The 23,331-nt window shown below is 44.1% G+C and overlaps 1 protein-coding gene across 1 annotated transcript in view; it reads left to right on the top strand.

The window, feature by feature from the left end:
- The window catches only part of KAZN (kazrin, periplakin interacting protein), a 228,743-nt gene that overhangs the window by 41,139 nt on the left and 164,273 nt on the right, over window positions 1–23,331 (top strand). Inside the window, exon 2 of the mRNA XM_036396300.1 lies at window positions 19,029–19,186. Coding sequence (XP_036252193.1) covers window positions 19,029–19,186 — 158 coding nt within the window. The remainder of the gene's footprint in view (window positions 1–19,028; window positions 19,187–23,331) is intronic.

The raw sequence follows: 23,331 nt of genomic DNA, 5'->3' as shown, positions 1-23,331 counted from the left end.
TGCCCTTTGTGTTCATTTGCACTAATCAGACTCTTCCCTGTTATCATGGGTGAGTCACTCACTTCCCCTCTCCACTCTGGAGTTTGCATAGTGTGGTCGATTATGACCCAGTTCTGGTAATTTGTCCTGGTAATGATTCATTTATCACTATCCAGAACACACTTCAGCAAAACACTTAAATGTGCTTTCAAATGCTGCACTTACAAAGAATTAAAATAAGCACTTGCTTGAATGGTCTGGAGGTGGGGAAATTGTGTGTAATCACACTTCTCCCTCACTGATAGTACTGACAAATGTTCCACCTTACAGCATTTTGCAAAAAGTAACAATTGGAGATAAATAATTTTGATAAGCAGAATCAAATAACAGCAGCGTGTCATTCCTGATTAGATTTGACATTGTGCTAACATCCATCTTCCCCAAACAGCTGCACTGATGCAAGGCTTTCCTGCTGGAATCTGCCTCTAAATTATAAAACTGTCCAAAATGTACAAAAAGATTTATTTCAATTCCGAGATCATTGATTTGCTGGAGAATGACAGAGCAAACTGCAGTATTTGCTGGATACCTTAGCAGCACATTTATGTAATTGATTCTTTTTGCAAGCAGATGCAGAAGAAATATGAAATAGAGTTGCTTCAATTTGAATGCTGTTCCACATGGCCAGTAGTGCTGAAGCTGGTAGAGTTGGTTTTATTTTATATATATTTATAAACACACACACATATACATATATCATATATACATACATATATATATATATGTACAGATATATATATATACATATATACATACATACAGAACTTGGTGATACTCAGCATAAAAGGAACCTGAGTTTGGATTATGCCCATTGTAGTGCTCTTTATGAATTCATAACTTCTCCTGCCTTTTTTCTTTTTCATTTGAGGCAACTTCAGAAGATAAAGTTGGAAGAACAATGAAGCTGCATTCTCAGATTTAAAACTGTGCTCACACAGAAAGCATATATATATATATATATATATATATATATATATATATGTGTATATATATATATCCTTGGTACAAACAAAGTTCTTACTGAAACTCGCATCTATGTTTTTATTTAAACCACATTGAGAGTTAAATCTTGATTAAATAGGTTGGGGAAAGTTTTAATGTGAGAACATGTTGACTCTGAGTAGCACTAAATACTTTGCTTAATTTGCATTTGTTAGAAAATTTTGCCATTAAAACTGCAGCAGAGCGTGAGCTGTGGTAGCATGAATGGTTTCAGGACAGGACTTTTACACCTTATTAGCACTGCAGTAAGGGAAAAATACTTTAAAAGGCATTAAGGGGGAAAAAAATGTCATTAAGAACATATTTGTCAGCTTCCAGAGATGCTAATGAATAGGAACATAATGGCATTAACAGCTGGAGATCATCTCCTTTTCCAGGGAAAACTTTAACCTCACACACTTCTTTCATCTTGGTATGGAAATATGTGCTAATGAAAGCTCTTCCCAGGACAGGAGCTATTGAGGGGTTTAAGATGTGGTAAAAAAAAAAGAGCCTCATGTGTGCAGTTCTCCTTTATACTTATTTAGATTTAAATTATCAGTATTTATTTTGAACACATAAATAAAAGTCATTACAAAGAGTAACAAGAGGAGGCTGTGCAAGAAGCCAAAAGATTGAGGTCTTACACCTCAGAGTTCATTTGTGGTGGTGGTGGTGGCAGTGCTGTGCTTGTCACACAAGGAGGAAAACCCATGAGAAGATGTCTGGTGTTCTCACTGCAAACATTTCTGAGGATGAAGAGCAATGCTGGGGGGAGGGAGGCTGTTTTTGCTTTTCATTAGCTTAATCTCGTCAGAGTTTAATAGCAAAAACATGATAAACCTCATGTTCTTTTCATTAAAGAAACCTGTATCTCCTCTAGTTCCATGCCTGCTATCTGCTGGCATTATTAAGGAGTTTATCATCCTGACTTCTCATGCAAATTACAAAGGGATTGGGAGGATTTGCTCCTCAACTGAGGAAAGAACCACGGACCTGAGCACCATAATTGGCACCTGAATATGCTTTAGGCAGATGGTGCTGTAGATTGTGCCAGGAAATTACTTCTTGACCATGGCTACTTCTGTGCTGTGTGTTATTTTGTAGATTTAAATCTATCCTTTATTCGTGTCAAAATACCAGGGGAAGTATTTTGAAGTGTAATTTTAAGCTGCTTGCTTCGAAAGATATTAATGCAGAGACATGAATCAAAATCACAGCAAAATTTTGGAAGGTGTCTTTGTCTCAGGATAAAAGTAACGCCTGTGTGTCACAGGCTGAATGAAAACTGCACCTGGGACAGGTTTTCCCTTTTGTCCCAGGGAAAGAGCAAGAGCTGAGTCCTAAACATTAGTGCAGACAACCCAAAATGAGCTGAACTTTTAAAGGAAGGGAACTTTCCAGTGCACTGAGAGACCCTACAAATGTACTTATGCCTTTTACTCACATCAGCTTCATAACCTCTGAGGATAACTCGGTGATCAGCAGCAAAAGGGCCCTTTTAATGAGAAACATGAAGGATATGTGTAGTCTGGCTAGACTGTGAAAATGTGATGTTTAAAATACTGCAGAGAAATACACTCTGTGTGTTTGTGCCTTCTGTGTGAGCACAGTGTCACCAGCTCCACACATTCCAACTCTGGAACGCTTCAAACAGACTCTGTCTCCCACCTCCCTGAGGGTGTCTTAAAATTGTCTTTGAAATGTGGTAAAAGTACACACTTTGATTCTCACCATGGTGTTTTCAGTCTGAGCTCAGCTGCATTTAAGCTGCAGCTTTCCCAAACCCAAAGCAGAGTGTTCAGGATGTTGGGCTGTGAGAAAATAAAGAGCTACTTAGGGGTGAAATAAAGTCACAGTTTCTTACTGCTGCAGTCAGAATAGAAATATTGCAAATGGTGCTCAAAAGGGAGAAGGAGAAGCCTGCTGGTCACCTGCTCTGGTCTGGCTGTTGTTTGAGCTGCTGTGCCACCACTAAATCAGGAGTAGTGGCAACAAAATGAGCCAGGGGAGCCCCACAAATGTGCAGCACTTTGCCAGAGAAATTCAAACTGCTGTGATTCGTGAATCACTGCTTGCCCTCTGAGTCTCTGTCTGCGTTGGGGGTTTTGTGTCTGTTTTATGAGCTGCTTTTTAGTTGCCTTCTTGGCCAAACCAATCCTCCAGCAGAACACAAGAGCTGCTCCAGCTGAGCAGTTGTAGACCTGCCTCAGCAGCTCTCCATAGCCTAATTACAAACCAGCTGCAGGGCCAGCACCTCTGGGATATCCAGAGAAACCTCCCCAAAACGCAGTCATTTACAGTCTTTGCTTTTCAGTGGCTACCTTTGATTTCCCCTTTTATCAGACTGAACAAAACACATCTCAACTCCAGCTATCACTAAGGGTCTGAAGGTTTCCCTAGCTCAGGCTTCAGCAGGAGGAATTTAGCAGGAGTTAATGGCCCTGTATTCGATGCTGTTGCTAAGAAACCCTGGCTTGGCTCACGATGTCCTTTTGCAGTTTGGCATCTCAGTTCCTCCCTCCCTGATGGAAACGCTCGTGCTGCAGCCTCCTGGCTTGTCCAGAGCGGGGTGTGCTCTGCTCTCAGCTTGCCTGGCTAAGCCCTTGGCAAAATGACGTGGGAATCCAATTTCCCCTGTTTTCTACCCACTTTAGCCCTCGTTTCCTGAAGTCAAGACCCCCCTCCTGCCCTTGGCAGGGGCCTGCAGCCCATCACGTATTTGCAGTCTGGGACTGGCTGTGCTGCAGAGTATTCCTGCTCCTAAATGCCTGGTATCCAGGAGATATCATCACCTGGCTAGAGACACAGAGACAATTTAAAAGCACAACCCATCTGTTTTACACTGGTAACACACAGTTCTCTCGTTGCCATGGCAAACCTGGAAAGAAGAGCAGGGAGAGATGTTCAGGTGAGGGAACTGTGCCTCACTGGGGAGGCAGGAAACAGCTTTGGGGTTGTTTTCTGTTTAATGGGGTGCAGAAATCCATAGGGGTGAAACCAGATGCCTCTTTTGCAGGAATTTCCTTGAGCCACCACCCTCTCTTGGTCTGGCATTTGTATGGGAGAGCCAAGGAACCCTCAGTGAAATGCCTCAGTGACATCAGTGACTGAGTCCTTATAGGCTTAATGAGACTTGGTTTGCAGGGATGGTTTTGGTCCCAGTGTTTGCTCTAGATCTGACACTGTGTGACATCTGACACACAGTGCAGTTCCTCTCCCTTATTTCTGATGTGTGGGTGCAAGGAAAATGCTGGACAGTGGAGATGAAGATGGGGTCTCTGTAGACCAAGGGTCCACCTTATGCTCAGGTTTCCTTGTGCTCTTCTCTTTGCCAAGATGGCTGAGAAGTCCCTCAGGTGTCTGGAGCCCAGCATTTCACCCACATGCTGCTAACGCAGCCCCATGTCAGACTGGACTTCTGAAATCATGGTGAGAAATGGAGAAAAAGCAATTTAGAGGAAAGACACATCATTCTGATATGTCAGCACTGATGAGGATGAAGTCCACCAGAGACCTTGAAGCTCCACTAGAGAGAGCAGAGGTGGCCTCTATGCAGCTGGAGCTATTCAGGGCTTGCTTCTTATTTACACAACACAATATTTTGCACTGCTATTGGAGTTGAGCAGACTTGGCGCTGATCTCACCCTGACTTTATAAGAAATAGAGTAAATAAATCTCTTGCACTGTGTGGTCTCCAGACACCCTCAATATGACACCAAAATCAGTTGATGGAACTGTATTATCACTTTCCTCTCTCCTGTCTTTTGGCCATAATTAGCAGGGACACTTTCTGTCAATCAAGTGTCAAGATTAAATGCTTTCCCTTCATCCATCAGAATTCTGTGCCAAAGAGAATGGTTGTTGCCTTGGGCAGCTGCTGGGGAGCAGAGCAATGGGCTGGGTTAGTAACAGGAGAATTAACTTCAAATGCTAATGTTGAGGTTTACACAGGTTCAGGAGGCTCAGAAAGATGAAAGGCTCTCAGAAACTCTGTCATTCTCATTGCCCCCAAGGGAAGGAAGTTGGAGCTCCTGAGGATGGAGCAGTGAGGCTGGAGGATGTGCTCAGCCCTCGTGTTTGTGTTTGTCAGCTGCAGGGCAGGGTGAGCCTGGCAGCAGGTCAGGGTGCTTCCACAGCACTCATTTTGGGGCATGTCCCACCCATCACAGGCTGGACACTCAGGGCTGCATCACTGCCTTGACCTGTCCCTTCAGGAGTATTTAAGCTCCATCCTGAAAAGCAAGTTAGAGACTGAAATGCCTCAGTGACATCAGGAGCCCAAGAACTAAGGGCAGCTTTCAAAACAGAACGAGTCCCTGAGTTGCTTCAGGGAGTTTTGAATGTTTTCATCAAAACCTTTTCTATTTACCTAATAGTCCATGTCACAGAGAAGAAGGAGGCTTTTAAACACCTCCTGCTCTGCTGCTGCTGTGGTGGCACCTGCCAGGGCCCTGCAGTGATCTCATCTCTCCCTGTGCTGGCTGCAGCCCGAGCTCCTCGCTTGGACTTGGCACAGGGACACAACTGCTGGGAAACCCCAGCCCTCCCAAGGGCTGCCTGCAAAATGCTGCTGCCCTGTGCAAACCCAGGGCTCTGGGAATATTCCTGTGTCTGCTCTGGGCTGCCCTGACCCCCAGGGAGCACTGACTCTGACCCTCATTCATGGAGAAAGTTTCCCAAACTCCAGAATAGACTGGAACCCACAAAAGTGTGAAACAGATTATAGAGCAGTGCAGGTGTGTCACTGGGTGAGAAATTGAGGTTTTGGGATTTTCAGTATGTTGTGGATGGCAGCAAGATGGAGGGCACAGGGTGTCATCCTGGGTTTCTTCTTCATGCTTCTTCTTCCTCCTTCTCCATGGGTTTGGGTGCCATTTTGTAATTGGGCAGAAAAGTCTGCACTGGGGGCTCTGTGGGATCAGTTATTGGGTTAAAAGGGAAATAATCCAGGTGTCAGCTCTTAATTGGACAGTTTAGTCTTAAAAGCCCTTGTACCAAGAGATTGTGGCCATTTTGTGCCTTCTCATGAAAAGCTGCAGAACTCCCAGCAGTGAGACTGTTTTACTGATAAGAAATGATAAACACCTGAGTGTGAACATGAACTCCCGTCTCAGTGCCTTCAATCCAGACCCAGAGAAACCAATACTTCCCCAGTCCCACACTGGTGACAGTCACTCCTCCTGTCCTTTATTAATTTTATTGCTTTGCCAAACAATCCTGCTGCAAAGGCTACAGATGAAAGTGAGGAAAGGAGGTTAATGCAATATATGTTATCCCTGTCTACAGGGATATTTGGGATTTTCACTGCTTTCAATTTCCTGAAGTGAATGCCACAAGCAAAGTTTACAAATGCAGAGTGAGTAATTTAAATATGAAATTGCTCAGCCATGAAGCCAAGGTTCAAAGCTAAATCACAGAACCCAGGGAACCCAAAACAAAGAAGACATTGTTGTCTGCAGGTAGGGAAATTTAGAAACAAATTATTTGCCCCTCGTCATCAGGAAGAAAAATCCACTTAGTGTCACATGAGGCTTTCCTACATGAAAAAAGTGAGGAGGTGCTGCCTCCCCACTGCACATCCCATTGGATACAGCAGAGCTAAAAGCACCTTCCCAGGAACATCTAGAAAACCCAATAGATAAGAAATAATGATTCCAACTGAGGCAAACATTTGAATACTCTGCAATTACTATTGAATTCCCTACTTGTTGGGTTTTTTTCCTGTCATAATTTTGACAGATGATCATGCTCAGGTAGAATGAAAACAACATGACTGAAAAGAAATGGGAAGTTCCCACTGAGTCCTGTTCAAATGCTCTCCCTAACACTGGAGGAGGATGTGCTTAAACATCATCAGGACTTGCATGTTTTCTAAAGGAAACCTTCCCACTGACAGGCCCTTAAAAACTTTTGTGGTTTTCAGTGGGAAAAAAAAAAACAATGCAGAAGAGTTTGACACTTTTCCTGTGTGGACACCTCCCCAAGTGCCACATCCACATTAATATTTCCAGGGATGATGATTCCACCACTTTCCAGCCTATTCCAGTACCTGAGCACCCTTTATGTAAAGAAATTTTTCCTGTTATTCCCTGGCACAATTTCTAAGCCTGCTGCTTGCATGACTTGTTGTTGCTTACAGGGAACGTTAAGTGTGAAGCTGTGGATACAGAAAAAACTGATCACAGGATAATAGTATTTAGGAAAAAAATACTATTTCACTGCATTTTATAGATGTAGTTTACAGAAATAACAAGTTCTAACACTGGTCTGAAAAAATCTGCTTTATTTTAGGAGGAGATTCTTCAGTTTGGGGCCCATAAAAATAAATGACACACTGAAGAAGTGTGAATGTGAAGATTTTGCTCCAAAGATATAATCATGTCAGGGTCATTAAATGCTGAATATAGTCTCATTTTATCTTTATTTTCTAGATAGTTATTTTTATTCCACATAAATAGGACTGGGGATATTGGCTGCAATGATACAAGTCAAAATCAAGCAGTAATGGACACTGGAACTACAAAACTGCACAAATTGCAACTAATCCAAAATATCCAGGGTATTGTCTATCCATAGGTGACATCATCCCATGAGCTGAATTGTTTAGATGAATAAAAAAAGGTGTGGATTTCTCCATCTTCAAAAGGAATTGATGCTGTTCCTGTCGATGAATGGGAATGGATGAGAAGGAAACGTGGGAATAAAACAATTATCAGCCAAAAGCTGCTTGGGGGCTCTGCCAGCAGGGCCAGTGCAGATGGAGCATCTGGTGTGGTCCTCAGCCTCACCTTTATCTGCAGCAGGAACTAAATCCCCCTCCCAGGCTCCCTGAGACAGCTGGGTTTGTGTGAGTGCTTGATAAAACTTGACCCTCTGATCCGCTGTACTCAGCCGAGGTTTATCAACCTGTGTTTCCACTGTTTGAATTTCAGCTTTTTCTAATGCTCTGCCAATAAAGGGGTTTTTCCTAAGATAGAATTGCTAAGCCCAGCGTTTTGTTAGTGTCACATCCAAGGCTTTAAGCAGCAGAGCTGCTCAAGGCAGCTCCCAAGGAAATTTAAATACTTGCTTTAACAGTATTCTCCATCCCTTCTTTTATCTGTGAACAAATACAGACACATGCAGAGAGAGATTTGCATGTTGCCAGTTTTCATGACTTCATTGAAGTCTCAGAATCATTGACATTTTTCTGATGTGATAAATCTAGTGCTTTTTTTTTTTTTTTGGTTGGTTTTTCTTTTGTTTCTAAGATTTCTGATTGAAAGAAGTGCCATCCTAAGGGTGAAACAAAGATCTCAAGAGCTGATGCAAACAAACACAGCATGTTTGATTTTTACATCTTGTTTTTCAAGCTCCTTTCAGGATTGCTGGTGACCCTCTCTCATTATTGCACCAGAGCAGATTCCCAAGACAATACCACTTGGTTTCTCAACACTCACAACAACACATAAAACTTCAGTCTCTTCCACATGTTTGGGGGGAAACAAACCAAGCTCAGTTGTCTTCTAACACGTTCAGTTCATTCAAACCCCAGAAAAGCCAGAAGTTATTAAATTCCCTCTAGGAAGGGTTTTCTTTCACCTTTGACACAAAGGAGATGGAGCATCCTGGTTGCACCATGAGCTGCTTGTTAAAGCAGAACAACTCCCAGTTTGTAGCTGGGGAAGAGCCAAACAAGACCCTCACTGGTGGTGGCATCTCTCCTTTGTGGTGCGTGGCATTCACATTTTCTGAAAATCCCTTTGCACAGGATTCTTCTCCTGGGAAGCTGAGAAGCCTCAGAGAAAAGGAAAACAATTCTGATCTCATTTGCTTCTCCTGTGTTGTGCTCACATGTGGAATGTGTTTGGAGATTGTTTACCCACAGGTGATTGTTCCATTGGATTCTGCTGGGAGTTGTTTTCCTCATTGGCCAATCAAGGCCAAGCTGTGTCAGGGCTCTGGAAAGAGTCACAAGTTTTATGAGTTTTCATTATTATCTTTTTAGCATTGTGCAAGTATCATTTCTGTATTCTTTAGTATAGTTTAGTTTAGTATTCTTTAATATAATATAGTATCATAAAATAATAAATTAGCCTTCTGAAAACGTGGAGTCAGATCATCATTCCTTCCTGCTACAGGGGATCCCTGCAAATACAGTAGTGGTGTGTGATATTTCCACAGGCTGCAGAATGTGTGTTTACAGATGGGAACTGATGTGTTGAGGGTTTAGCTGACCCATCCAAGACCCTGGAGCTCATTTTGTGTGAAGTGGAAGCCAGTCCTACACCCTATCCAAGACTGTTTATGTGAGCACAGATGGGCATCGCTCCTCCAGAGCCAGCTCACAGCAGCTGCATGTCTGATCCTGCTGCTGGCACCCAGAATTTCTGCCGTTCTCTTCCTTCTTATCTAAATAAAGCAGCAATTGTTTTAGGAATACAACAGTTGCACCATCAGCTGTGGAGGTGACAAATAAATGATTACCCAACAGCAAGGAGCAAGCAGCAGCTGTGTGTCCTATTGTATTCACAGGGTGCCCAGACAAAGGAAGGAATGATGGATCTGACTCCATGGTCTCAGAAGGTTAATTTATTATTTTATGATACTATATTATATCAAAGAATACTAACTAAACTATACTAAAGAATACAGAAATGATACTTACAGAAGGCTAAAAAGATAGTAATGAAAACTTGTGACTCTTTCTAGAGTCCTGACACAGCTTGGCCCTGATTGGCCAAAGAGTGAAAACAACTCTCAGCAGAATGCAATGAAACAATCACCTGTGGGTAAACAATCTCCAAACACATCCCACATGAGCACAACACAGGAGAAGCAAATGGGATAAGAATTGTTTTCCTTTTCTCTGAGGTTTCTCAGCTTCCCAGTAGAAAAATCCTGGGTGAAGGGATTTTTTTCAGAGAATGTGAATGCCACATTCAGCATCTTGATTATTTCTGCAAACAACAAGAGCCCAGCCATGAGGTTTGCAGTCTGGTTTGCTGCCAGAGTCATGGGCCCTCTCAGCTCAAGGCACTGCCAAAGCAGCAGGACCCCATCCCAGCTGCTTCAGCCTCTGCTCCAACTCCATTTTCCCATCATAATCATAAGCATAACACAGCAATTTATATGAATTTGGTTTTTTTTTTCCCTAGAGCAAGTGATATTTTTTTATTATAATGTTTAGTAGTTGAACTAATACAGCTGGGGTGAATAAGTGAGTTTTTAGGGTTGGGATCACTTCTTCACCTGGATGATGTTCTTCTAGCTCTAGTGAGATTTTACCCAAAGAGAAAAATATTGTTTATTTTCTAAATGATCCTGGCAGTATTTTAGTGAGAGGAAACACTGAGCCTTTCCATTTTTAAAATTTTGGCCAAATTCTAGTGAACTTCATCTCACTATCATCATTAGCTGTGACTCAGAGCTGAAGAAACTGCGGCAAAAAAAAAGTCCTTTCCAGAGGGATGATTTAAAAAAACTCAGAAAGACAGAGCAAAATACACCAGCTCTTCTTTCCCTACTCAGTTCAGATATGTCTTGGATACATTAACAGGAATTTTTTAGCAATAGGGGCATTCTCCAAGGAGAATATGGACATCTGTCCTTGCAGACAGGTCTGGAACTCATGTCCTTTTTCCACTCAAATATGAGCTTTTAAGTGGAGAGGGAGTGTAAGGAGAAATTACAAAATTTATTTCTGTGTTGCCAGATTCAAAACATACCAAAACAATGCAAAATTGACATTTTTATTGAAGTGATTTAAAGTCCAACTTCGAAAGAAGCTTCTGCACCATAAAGGAGATGTCAATGAAAAACTTTGATTATTAAAAAGCTGCTACCGCCCTGCAGAGCTCCACTTGATGATATTTTCATTTCCAGAAAGGTCGGGTTTGTAAAGAGAAACTAATAAGCTGAAAAAATGACCACCTTTATTGCTGAGCTTGTTTTCCTCTGGAACTCTAGTGCCATTTACTGGTCTGATGGCTTTCTTTTGCATGCAGCTCTTTGCCAGTTACACACCAAGCATTCAGAACCCAGAGAGACCAGCTCCTCAGTAATTACTGTAATGGGTTATTTGCAGTGTTTCGTGAAAGGTGATTGAGCCCCTAATGCAGACACCAGATTATTTTTTTCCTTCACTTAATGGTGTGGTAAATTATTCCTAGAGGGGGCTCATTGAATGCCTCCTTTGAAACAAGTTAAAGGCCACAAAGGAAGAAAAAAGCTGTAGGTCTCTTCTTAGCAATAACAGGAGAAAATATTTCTGGAGTGGTTCAGATTGAGATCTTCCCAGCGTTTCTGTGAGGCTGTGGCTGTCAACAACATCTGGCACAAGCACATGGATGGGGCAGATGGCTCAGGGTGGATTTTCCAGCTGCAAAGATGCAGGATATTTTCCTGGGTAGAGGAAAATGGGCTCTGTTTGCTCAGAGCTTCTGCCTTGTGATCCTGATGCAGCAGCTTTGCAGATCAGCTTCTCTTTTGGGGGGAGTGAGAGGTGTTAAAACAGTGAAAGAATGGCTCAAGAGAGGGGAACAGGTTGGATGTTAGGAAAGATTTCTTCACTGTAGGGATGGAAAGCATTGGAACAGGTTCCCCAGGGAAGTGGTGGAGTCAGCATCCACAAAAGTGTTCAAAAACCAAGCAGAAATGGCATTTGGTGATGTGGGTCAACGGGCACAGGGGTATCTGGTTGAAGGATGGACTTGATGATCTTTTTGGGGGTCCTTTTCCAGCCTTGAGGATTCCATGCTTCCATGAATCTGTGACTCTGCGATTTCATGAGCTTGGCTTTTACAAAGGGAGGTTTCCTCTACTGCTAAGTGAAAAAATTAATTGATCTGTCCAAATGCAATTAGCAAATGCTACAGCAGGAAGGGCTGCCTAATCAGAATCATTAATCTGGCAAAAATGAACTGTTGCATGTCTTGCATGTCCTTTTTTTGGACACAGCAAAAAACAACCTCAATAAGATAAATAACACCGGGCTGTATTTATAATTTAGCTGTATAAATATCTTATTTTTACACATAATTACACACATTACTGTCTACATGCCATAACCCAAGCTGCCTTGAATTTCCAGGGCTACAGGGCAGGCTATTTTTTGGTTCCAAAGGCAGGATTTTGAGCTTTCTCAAGAACATTCTTCATTTCTGCCCAAACCTGTGCAGATAGAAGGTTTTGCAGCTGGGGTTGAGGGGGTATTTGAGAGCTGGCTGTGATTCAGAGAAAGCAGAACACGCTGCTGATCCTCGTGCAGTCTGTCTCTCCATGCTTTCAACACTCCAAACCTGAGGGTTACTCAGGCATCAGGGGAGGAACGTTCCCTTCTCACCTCCTTCAAGGGAATGAGAGCATCCATCATTATTCTTGGGGCTGAATACACATTTATAGCCACAAATGGCTATAATTTGACAATAAAAAAAAGAGTTCAAGAAATTTATTCAATCACCTGAGCAAATCAGTTTTACCTACTCTTCAAAAAGGGGTTTCAACTGAGAAAAATATAAATCCAGAAGATACAAATAATATAAATAAAAATAAAAATATAAATATAAATAAAAATAAATCCAGAAGATACAAATAATATAAATAAATATAAATATAAAATTATGTCTAGATATAAGTAATATAAATATAAATAAATAATTAAATTAATTAAATGAAATAATTAAATAAATTATTTCATTAAATAAATGAAATTATTATTTGATTAATTATTTAATGAAAAAAATATTAATCCATAAAATATAAATAAACAGTTCAATTGGGGTTGTCCAGTCTAGAGAAAAGAAGGCTCTGGGGAGACCTTAGAGACCCTTGCACTACCTAAAGGGGCTCCAGGAGAGCTGGAGAGGGACTGGGGACAAGGGATGGAGGGACAGGACACAGGGAATGGCTCCCAGTGCCAGAGGGCAGGGATGGATGGGATATTGGGAATTGGGAATTGCTCCCTGGGAAGGCGCTGAGGCCCTGGCACAGGTGCCCAGAGCAGCTGGGGCTGCCCCCGGATCCCTGGCAGTGCCCAAGGCCAGGCTGGAGCAGCCTGTGGGAGGTGTCCCTGCCATGGCAGCAGGGGTGGAATGGGAGGATCTGCAGGACCTCTTCCAACCCAAACCATTCCATGATTCCATTGATTCCATACTGTGGGAGATGCTGGAAGGCATTTGGACACTCTGGAGCCCCTCCTGCTACCAAGCCCTGAGTCTGGCTCTGGAGTGACCCTGCAGAAAACACGGGGAGAGCTCAGACAGGGAGGCCTGAAGTGCTCTGAGGATTTTCCTTTCCCTCAGTGCAAAAACAACCCCCATGGCTGTTACTCCAGGAGTTCTTTGATAACATTAAACCCTAATGAATTGCACACTTTGCCCACACTCATCCCAGTCTGTGCAGACACTCTGAGGGCCTGCTGAGCCAGTGAGGTTTCCCTGGCAGAGCTGTGGGGAAATGATGGAATTGGAATGGGAAACCTGGGATGCTGACAGGACTTTGACAGCTGTGAACGCTGCTCCCTTGGGATGGGTTTGCAAAGGATCCATCCAGCAATGCAGCTCTCTGACTTCTCTCTCCACAGGAGCAGATCCCCAGTGGGGAGAGCTGACTTTGGGTTGTTTGTTGGCCCTCTGGGAATTCATTAAGGAAAACAGACCTTTCCACTGATATTCTGAATGCCCTGGTGCAGCACCCAGCTTGGGCTGCAGACACTGCTGGAAACTCCCTGCCAGAAATAATTGTCCCTTGCAAAAGCCACTGTACCATTTCATGGAATAATTGCTACATTTTCTCTGTTTTACAATATCCAGATGGATTGATCCAGATGGATGTAAGGACTCGATGCCACTTGGCAAGGACTCATTCCTTTTGACTCTTGGAGAGCTGGTTGTACCCAGCACCCAGATCAGACCTGAGGTTTTGGGGGATCCAGGCTGCTCTTGTTGATGGTTTTCAGCAGACTGACACAGCAGATTTTCCCCATTTCTGTCCCCAGAAGCTGCCTGGGCACTCTGCACACAGAGAGCTCCTGCAGAGCCCCATCCTGCAGCCCCTGGGTGTGTGGGATGGTGATGTGCTCCTGCTTTACCTCAAGTCCAGCCTCTCCTGGAGCCATCCCTGCAGCTCTCAGGAACAGCAGCCCTTTCCTATCCTTTTCACTGCATTTTGAACCAACACACCAAAGTCAGACTCAAACATCTTCTCTATTCCATGTGGCAGAGCCCAGGAATCCTTACTCACCCTCCCTTGATAAAATTATGATCGTGTCCATCCTCTTTCATTTACTCACTCCTGCTGCCGAGAATTAATTTTAGACTCTGCTGGCTTTTGTCAGTAGATCTCAGGATATATAATCTATGCTTTATTTTATTTTGTGCTCATCTGGGCAGTAGCTGGAGTGTATAAAATGGGGTCTCCTGGAACAACTTTATTGCTTCAGTCTCTTCCTTGAATGAGTTTTTGGCGCAAGTATAATTTTTCCCTCGTCTCCGACAGAAAGCAATTTCCTTTTTCCCCTGCACGTCCTTCAGGCTCTGGTGATTCTGCCCTGCAGAAAACCAACTTTGTCAACCCATTCTTGCTTCTGGGGGTGGCAAATTGTCCTCACCTGAGCACCTCGGCGCAGCACATCCTCTCTGATAGCAGCAGGCAGAACCCCTGCCCCACTAAGAGATTATTTGATCTTTTTTTGGGGTGACACCAAAGAGCTAACAAAGGATTGTTATGGTTCCTTCACCTCTTGAAATTGATCCTTGCAGTGGGGAAATGATGAAATTGGAATGGGAAAGCAGGGATGCTGACAGGACTTTGACAGCTGTAACTTTTATTCAGCCTGTTGTCTCGTTTGCAGCGTTACTGATGCGTTGCCAACCTCAAGCCAAGGGGAAAGACACAGAAAGGGAAAGGTGCTGTCTTCATTTTATTCTCTTTTTTTTTTCATTTTAAGGGACCAAGAAGTATCTTTTCATCTCCACTGGACATGCCTGTGTTTATATCTGAGGTTCATACTTTTTTCCTTTAAGAATTTGATGCTTTCACAAAGAACTCTCTGGGTTAGTGGAAGTGTTGTTCAGCAGAAATGTCTGAGCCATAACATTGTGAGAGATGAAGGGTTTGCCTCATTATCTCTGTCCTTTAGATTTTTAGTGGGCAAAAGGCAGGAAGTTTCTCTTGATTTAAATGAGAAATATCCAATTTCTTCTGCTTTGGAAGCTGTGCTGCAGACTGACACAGGGTTTCCAGAAAAATAGTGTCAGGAATGGTTTGGTCTTTTCAGCTTTGTTTTCACTGTGTGTGTAGGCTGGAGGTTTGGAAATGCCTTTTTTACTTTCATGAGGAAGACTCAGAGGATTTTATTTTCCAATACAGTTTCCATTGTGTTCATGGGAAAAGATTTGTTTTGCTAAGCAGAGTATAAACACAACACTGTGGCAGATCCCTCTAAAAATTGGTTCAAGTCAATACTGATCTGCTTTCCCCACATTCTTGCTGGAAAATATTTTTTCTGATTCCTCTGGCATCTCTCTAAACCTAAAGAATTACAAATGAGAGAAGCATTTGCCCCCCTGAGCTTCATGTGCCACATACTGCTCCAGCAGCACTAAACTTCCCAAACAGAAAGAGAAGAAATATCAGAGAATGGAGAGCTCTAGCTTCAGATGAAGAGGTTGGAATAATATAGGATAACATAATTTAGTTTGTTTTGAATTATTTTAAAGTCAGAAAGCCTGGGAGAAGTTCTCCATGTACCAGTTTTTGGTCACAGTCTGTGTAAATCTGGAAGGGAGCCAGCAGCTCGAGGAGAACTCTGGTGTACATTTGTATTACTGAAAGCAGATGTGGGCTTAGGGCTCCAGCCAAAATTTCAGAGTAGGAAAAAAATGATCTGTCCTCAATTCCTCACTGGTCAGAAAGGATGGGATGAGTCAATACTGGTGCATTAGTGCTGGGGAGATGGCTTTCAGGCCTGACATGTCTGAGAGAGATGCTAGCTCAGTCTAGAAGTGATAAGAAGACCAAACTGCTGCTGCCTGTGTGCTGCCATGTGCCTGCTGCTCTCCTGCATGGAAAACCAGCAGCTCCCTGGGCTCACAAGTTCTGCTTGGTGTGAGGACAAATGATTCCAAAATGATTTGTTGATGGTGATGCTAGGAAAATTAATCCACAAACACCAGAGGTTTATGTCCAAAAAGGAGGCAGAGGAGTCCCTTTCTGGCTTTATTCCAATAAAGGCAGAGGCCATGGGGCATTCCTCTGGGGTCTCTCCAATTTTTGGAGCACCCAGCCTCCTTTTTATCCCAATTTCCCAGCCACATTTCCCTTCTCTCTTTCCCCATTGGCTGAGGTACTTGAGAGGTTCAGACTTCCCAGAATGCCTGATCCCAAAGATTTCCCAAAGATTTCTCTCTAATGTATAACCCTCCCTTTCAATTTTTAACTCTTACAGAATTTAGGGGTTTTTCTTCCCTATTGTTTCTTTCATCTTTCAATGTCTAATTTCATTTATCAAATAAAGCAAATCTCTTTTTCCATTCAATCAGTGGAATCCTTCCCATTGTTTCTTTTATGTCCCAGTGCTGGTTTCATCTCCCAGCAGACCCACAGCTGGTGTGTAAAGACAAATCCCTCATTCCTCTCAATGAGCTGGGGAAGTTCAGCTGCCCATGGTTTCCACCCCTCTTTGTGCCACGCTGCTCCCCAGGGCTGTGTCTGTTGGTGATGGACAGAGACGGGGAGACTGACTGGGTGATCAAAGTCTGATTTTATTGTGGGATACAAACACTTATGTACCATTTCAGGGAGACTAGTAACATGTACTACAATCATTAGTTAAAATGACATACACAGATTTATGAAAGTAAGAACATCTCTTGCTTGCAGAGTTTAATGGGATTTCCTTTTTCCAGTAAACCTGTTTGATTGAATCTTCTTGCAGTCCAGGTCTAATTTTCAAAGTTCCCTTTGCTTTTGCCAAGGCATCCTCTTATCAAATCTCTTATGTTAACCAGGTCCAAAGTGCATCATCTGTCTGGTGTCCCCCAACATTCCCACACGTGTCCTCCTCAGACATTGCCCTGGGAGCCTCCACGGGCCAGACCCACGGGCAGGAGGAGTTTGGGTCACAGGATGGGGCTGGGCTGTGTCACCCTGATTTTTTAACATTTTCTAAGCCTTCTGATGTTTATATTCTTGTGACAAACTTTCTCACACATTTTCTGTAAATTACTTATTGTTTTGCATTGTCTTATAGAAGAGGAGAAATTTGATGGACTGTTGGTTTGTCCAGTGTCACTGGAGAGGTGGCACTGTCACCCTGCAATCCACTGTCACTTTTGGAAAACTATAAATGTTGGAGTCAGAATTAAACTTCCCTCTTTTTTGCCTTAGAAAATCCAATGGCCATGTCTTTCTGTTTCATGTCCTAAAGTGACAGGGCTGCCTTGTCACAAACACGTGGGGTGCACACGAGCCCCATCCAGCAGTACAATTGTTACCCAGCCAGGATTGGCCCTGCACAGCATTCCCAGAGCAGCTGTGGCTGCCCCTGGATCCCTGGCAGTGCCCAAGGCCAGGCTGGACAGGGCTTGGAGCAGCCTGGGGTATTGGAAGGTGTCCCTGCCCATGGCAGGGGTGGGATGAGATGATCTTTAAGATTCCCTCCAATCCAAACCATTCCATGGTTCATTGTATGATGTGGTTTAAAATGGACCCTCCACCACAGTGAGCCTCAAACCCCTTTTCTGTCAGCAGGAGGTGCAGGAACACCCTGAGTGCTGGGAATCCTCCCAGTCCCCTCTCCAAGGCACTTCCAGATTTTGTTTTATTATTTTAATGAAAAATAAACCTTCTCAGCAAGGAGGATTCTGCTCTTTCCTTCCTGCATTTTGGAGACATAACTGTGATTTGTTATGGCCCTTTTGTCTGGGGAAGATTTGCTCCTCAATGAGTGGTTTCTGGCTAATCTTTACTACTTCCAATTTTGTGGGAAGATCTTCTTTAGACAGAACTAGGTCGAGTACATTTCAATTGCCTCGTGTTCTTAAGATCAGTTTGTCAGAGAGCCCTAAATAACAGATTGCTTTATTCATAAACTGCCTGAGCAAGCCAGGGTGTGCAGCACGTTCAGGGTGTGACAGTGATGTGTTACTCTGAGCTTATCAAAGGGCTCCACTGCCTGAGCCACCAGCACAAAGAAAATACACTGCAGAATTATTTGGATCTCATTTATTTAATGAGCCAGCAGTAAAAATGAAACCCCCAAACTCACCACGGTTGAGAAGCAAAATCGCAGCGCGGATTTTTCAAATCTGTAGAAGTCCAGAGCTTTTCATTGGGTGGAAATAAATGTGGCCATTGGTTCATATATAAATTGCAGCTTCATAAAGTGTGTGAAATCACTGGGGGATTTCTGTGAGCTGTGGAGGAGGTGATTTCTGACTGGGAGCAGAATCTCACATATAATACCTGGGGCTTGAGCCCACGAAGGAGAATTTAAGAGATTAACAGTGATTCAAATACCAATAATCACCAAGAAAGAAAATGAGCAATGCTTTAGTTGTTGGTCTGACTCACTCCTACTCTAGCTAATAAAAAGCCAATTTTCCAGCTTCTCTCCTCTGTGTTGTCTGGAGTTCTGGTTCCCTGCACATCAGAGGGAACAGGTCTCTGGGCTGCGAGTCAAGAGACATTTACTTTCTTATTTTCACTTTAGCCATGACTTGTTCCTTGAGATTAGAAACATAATCATAGAATCCTGGAATGATTTGGGTTGGAAGAGTCCTTCAATACCACCTCATTTCCAACCGCTCTGCCACCAGCAGGACCAGGTTGTTCAGGGTCTTGTATGTCTGTATGATGCCTTTGCTGGTCCTCTCAGGAGAGTCCAGGGGAGGAAATGGGGATCAATTATTTCCAGCTACACTTTTCCAGAGCAAACCACACTCATCTCAAACTGAAAAAATTACATTGTTTTCCTTCAGCATGGTTTCATTCCTGTTTCTTGCTTTCCCTCTGTGTCTCCACAGCTGTTGAATCACTGCATTCCCTGAATGACCAGATCTCCCACTTCATTGTCAGCAAGTCAAAAACCCTGGATGAGGATGAAGATGCCTTTTTGCCCAGTGAGAAGGAATCTCTGAAAAGTGCCATGAGGCTGATGAGGCACCTCCTGATGGATGCACAGGTAGGAAATCAATGCATAAATGTGTGTTAGGATGTGAGGAAGGCACATTGCACACATCTGGAGGAATATGTCATTTTTATGTACAGTTTTAGCAGTGGAGAACATTAATTGCTGATTCTTTAAAATGCTTTTGGTTTCTGAAATCTGCAGCTGTGGGAAGAACATCTCAGTGTGCAGCTTGTGCTGGGGCTGAGCCTCAGATTCAGGGTAGAAAATGGCTCTTAATTTCAGGAGAAAATACAGCAATGTACCCATTGATGGGAATCCAGCAATAACCCCATTGATGGGAATCCAGCATCAGCACTACCAAAAGAAAATCATCTGTCCACTGAGCATCTGTGCTCAATGCCAGATTTAGAAGTGCCAGACAACTGAGCTGTTGGTTTAGCCAAGCTCTAAAATGCCAGTTAAAAGTCATGAAATTATGTGCAGATGTTTCTTTGTGCCTTTGTTGCTTCAACAAAAAACTCTCTTTCTCTGTAGCTTTGCCGTGTTGCGGTCTTTCCTTCAACCTACAAAAAGCACCCTTTGAAATATTAATTATATTTATCTTGTTATATTCCCTTTTGGTCTTTATTTGCAAAGCCTAGATGGAAAATTACAGCTTCTGTCAGAGGGCTCTCTTGAAATGGGGTGGTCTCCTCTCCCTTCTACTCTAAAATCAGGGAAAGGAGGCCTGAGGCTGTCCTGAGATCTTCTGAGCTCTCCAGGACTGGGGATGGCCTGTTCTGCTTCCACCCGGAGTCTGGTGGTCCCCTCTCCTCTCCTCTCCTCTCCTCTCCTCTCCTCTCCTCTCCTCTCCTCTCCTCTCCTCTCCTCTCCTCTCCTCTCCTCTCCTCTCCTCTCCTCTCCTCTCCTCTCCTCTCCTCTCCTCTCCTCTCCTCTCCTCTCCTCTCCTCTCCTCTCCTCTCCTCTCCTCTCCTCTCCTCTCCTCTCCTCTCCTCTCCTCTCCTCTCCTCTCCTCTCCTCTCCTCTCCTCTCCCTCTCCCTCTCCCTCTCCCTCTCCTTCTCCTCCTTCTCCTCCTTCTCCTCCTTCTCCTTCTCCTCCTTCCCCTTCCCCTTCTCCTCTTCTCCTTCTCCTCCTTCTCCTTCTCCCTCTCACTTTCAAAGCCCCTGGTCCTGGTGACTTGGGCTGGCAGGGATCCTGTTGCATGTGGGGAGTGGCCTGGGGATCCCTGCTGTTAACAGCACATTTATTTTAATACTATGTGTTTGCACCAGGAGTCAGTCCAGGTTTGGAGGCTGTGGAGAGCACAGGGAGCAAACCCTTCCTGTTGTGCTCAGGATTTCATTTCTGTGAGGATGGTGCTGATCTCACTTTGGCACATCTGTAACCAAGTCCCCTCCATCTCCCCCAAACCAGCAGAGTTAATGCTGTTGAAGTGTCATGGGGAACACAAGGGACTGTGCTTTTGGATCTGCTCCCACAGTGGGAATAGATCCCACAGACTCCCCTGCAGGTGGGAATAAAATCACAGAATCCACAGAAATCCATGGAACCCTCCCAGTGTGAGGCTCTGGACAGAGCTAAGCTGAATTCCAGTGCTTGGCCCTTTTACTCCCCTCTCCTGGCATGGACCTGATTTTGACTGGTGGATAATTTGAGGAGAGAACACCCAGCTTGACATTTTGGGCAGAAAGTTTGGGTTGAAAGGGACCTTAAATCTCATCCCATTTCACCCCCTACACTGGGCAGGGACACTTTCCACTAGACCAGGTTGCTCCAACCCCCATCCACCCCTGTCCAAGTCCCAGATATTTGGAATACCTCTGGGCAGTCAGGTATGAGGGCAGGCAGATAAAAATAAATATGGGGCAAAAATGTACCTATTGATAATCCCCTTGTGCAGGAATTCTATTTTTGGCACCCAAGAATTGCTTTCCTACTTATCAGCTGTCCTGAATGCATATTAATTGGTGCCTGTGATAGAGAGACTGATTAGGAAATGCTAAGAACAATAGGGAAATGTCAAGTGCTCCTGTATCCTCATGATGTGCCTGGATCCCTTCCCAGAAAGGACAGGATGTTTTCTTGCCTGGGATTTTCAAGTTGGAAGAATGACAAGGTGGGAAGTGGTAGTGGTGAGTAGAAGGATGGAAGTAAACAGGTGATAACATCCAGTAAAAAAAAAAATCCAATAAAATAAATCCTCTGAGGAACAAAAGAAACATGAGTCTGGCAGGAATATCAGCAGGGATACCCCTGCCAGTGTGTGAATAGAAATATGTGCTAACCCTGACTGCAGAGTGCCCTGTGCTCTAATCATACAGCAGGAAAAAATATCACCAATGTAAATATCTCCCTTCCCTTCCCTTCCCTTCCCTTCCCTTCCCTTCCCTTCCCTTCCCTTCCCTTCCCTTCCCTTCCCTTCCCTTCCCTTCCCTTCCCTTCCCTTCCCTGTTCTGTTAGTTATTTTATGGAAAGATTGATTGTGCAAGGCTCTGTACAAAGATAAACTAAAATCCAGTGCTTGGCACTTTGACTCTTTCCATGGACCTGATTTTGACTGCTGGATAATTTGAGGAGAAAACATCCAGTTTGATATTTTGGCTAGAAATCAGCTGGACTGCTAAGCCAGCAGGAGTGGCTGGTCAGAGGGGACAGTTAATGGGCATTTCTCACTTCTCTGCCACTATAAATCTGCTTTGGAAAGGCAGGAATGATGTGGGGGTGATGCCTTGTGCCTGCTGCCCTTCTGCCTTGGAGAGAAATTGGACACATTTCTGGAACTCTGCTTGGACACACACCAGGAGATGTTGCTGAAACAAAGGTTTAGGGTCCACCATGGGTCTGACTTTGATCTTGAGTCATTTTTTTGGCTTAAGAAGAATCAGTGAACCAACACACAGAGCTTTCCACTCTGGAGAGCACTGGGAGGGCTTTTAGAGGACGCTGTGCTGGGGCCCATGTGCATCTGCCTGTGAAGGGGCAGGTCCCTGCCCTCCCAGTGAGGTGTCACTGGGAGCACAAAGGACAAGGATGCTCACCAGAGTGGAGAAGAGGAACCACAACACAGAGGCACCAGGCCTGGGGTTTCACAGCTGGATTTTCTGACAGTTCAAATGTGCACTCTGTGCCCCTGAGCATCAGCCCAGTCCCTACATACATTAGGCCATATTTATTTCTCCCTTGGCTGCTTGGAAGAACCTATTTTGCCCATCTGTTTTCTCAATTTACTCCACTTTTCACTGATTTTAATGCATGAGTTTTGTGGTAGTCATGTACAAGCAACTGTGACAGTAGTGACTGTGGCTGTACAGGGGAAATGAGAGGTCACTTCTTGGTAAGCACAGCATGGAGAAACAGCTGTTGAGTGGGGAGGGAAAAAAATTCTCCTCATCCCCCATGTGCAAATGGGTTTTCTCCATGGAAAATAGGGCATATTTTGCACTCCTCCTGACAGAGAAATGGCATGGGTGGCAGATGAGGTGGCACTAGTGGGGAGGAAATGGCACTGGTGGCAGGTGAGGTGGCACTGGGGGAGAAATGGCATGGGTGGCAGGTGAGGTGGCACTGGGGGGAGGATGGTGCTGGCAGCTGTGGTCTGGGCTGGCTGAGGGGCTGCTGATCCATCAGCCCTGTCAGCAGTGTTAAACTGCAGGCAGGGAGAGGTAATAAGCTGTGTGGAGTCTCTCAGCAATAGTCTGTCAGCTCAAATTCAGCCCAGGGAAGACAGTGATTTAATGGAAGTCATTACAATCTGCAGGATCTCTTGACCCTGGTGCTCTCCATCCCTTCCACATCCTGGATAGGATTTCCCAGGTCACAGAGCTGGCTGACAGCTCTGGGCAAAAAGCAGCATCTCCCTCCCTGCTGGTGAGGGCTGGGGCTCTGTGCCCAGAGGCTCCTGGTGGTGTCCCAGGAGTGCAGCACATTCCTGACATCACCTTCCCTCCATGGGTCACCCTGTCTGTGCCCACCTGGCAGGGGGAGGGCTCCAAGGACGGGAATTGTGCTGCCTGAACAAAAAGGTGCTGTGTTTGTGGGGTTCCCAGACAAAGGAAGGAATGATGGATCTGACTCCATGTTCTCAGAAGGCTAATTTATTATTTTATGGTACTATATTATATTAAAGGATACTATACTAAACTATACTAAAGAATACAGAAAGGATACAGACAGAAGGCTAAAAAGATAATAATTA

The sequence above is a fragment of the Molothrus ater genome, chromosome 23, assembly GCF_012460135.2.
Source record: "Molothrus ater isolate BHLD 08-10-18 breed brown headed cowbird chromosome 23, BPBGC_Mater_1.1, whole genome shotgun sequence".
Lineage (NCBI taxonomy): Eukaryota > Metazoa > Chordata > Aves > Passeriformes > Icteridae > Molothrus > Molothrus ater.
Note: the sequence above shows the minus strand (reverse complement) of the source record. Positions and strands in the feature narration are given on the sequence as shown.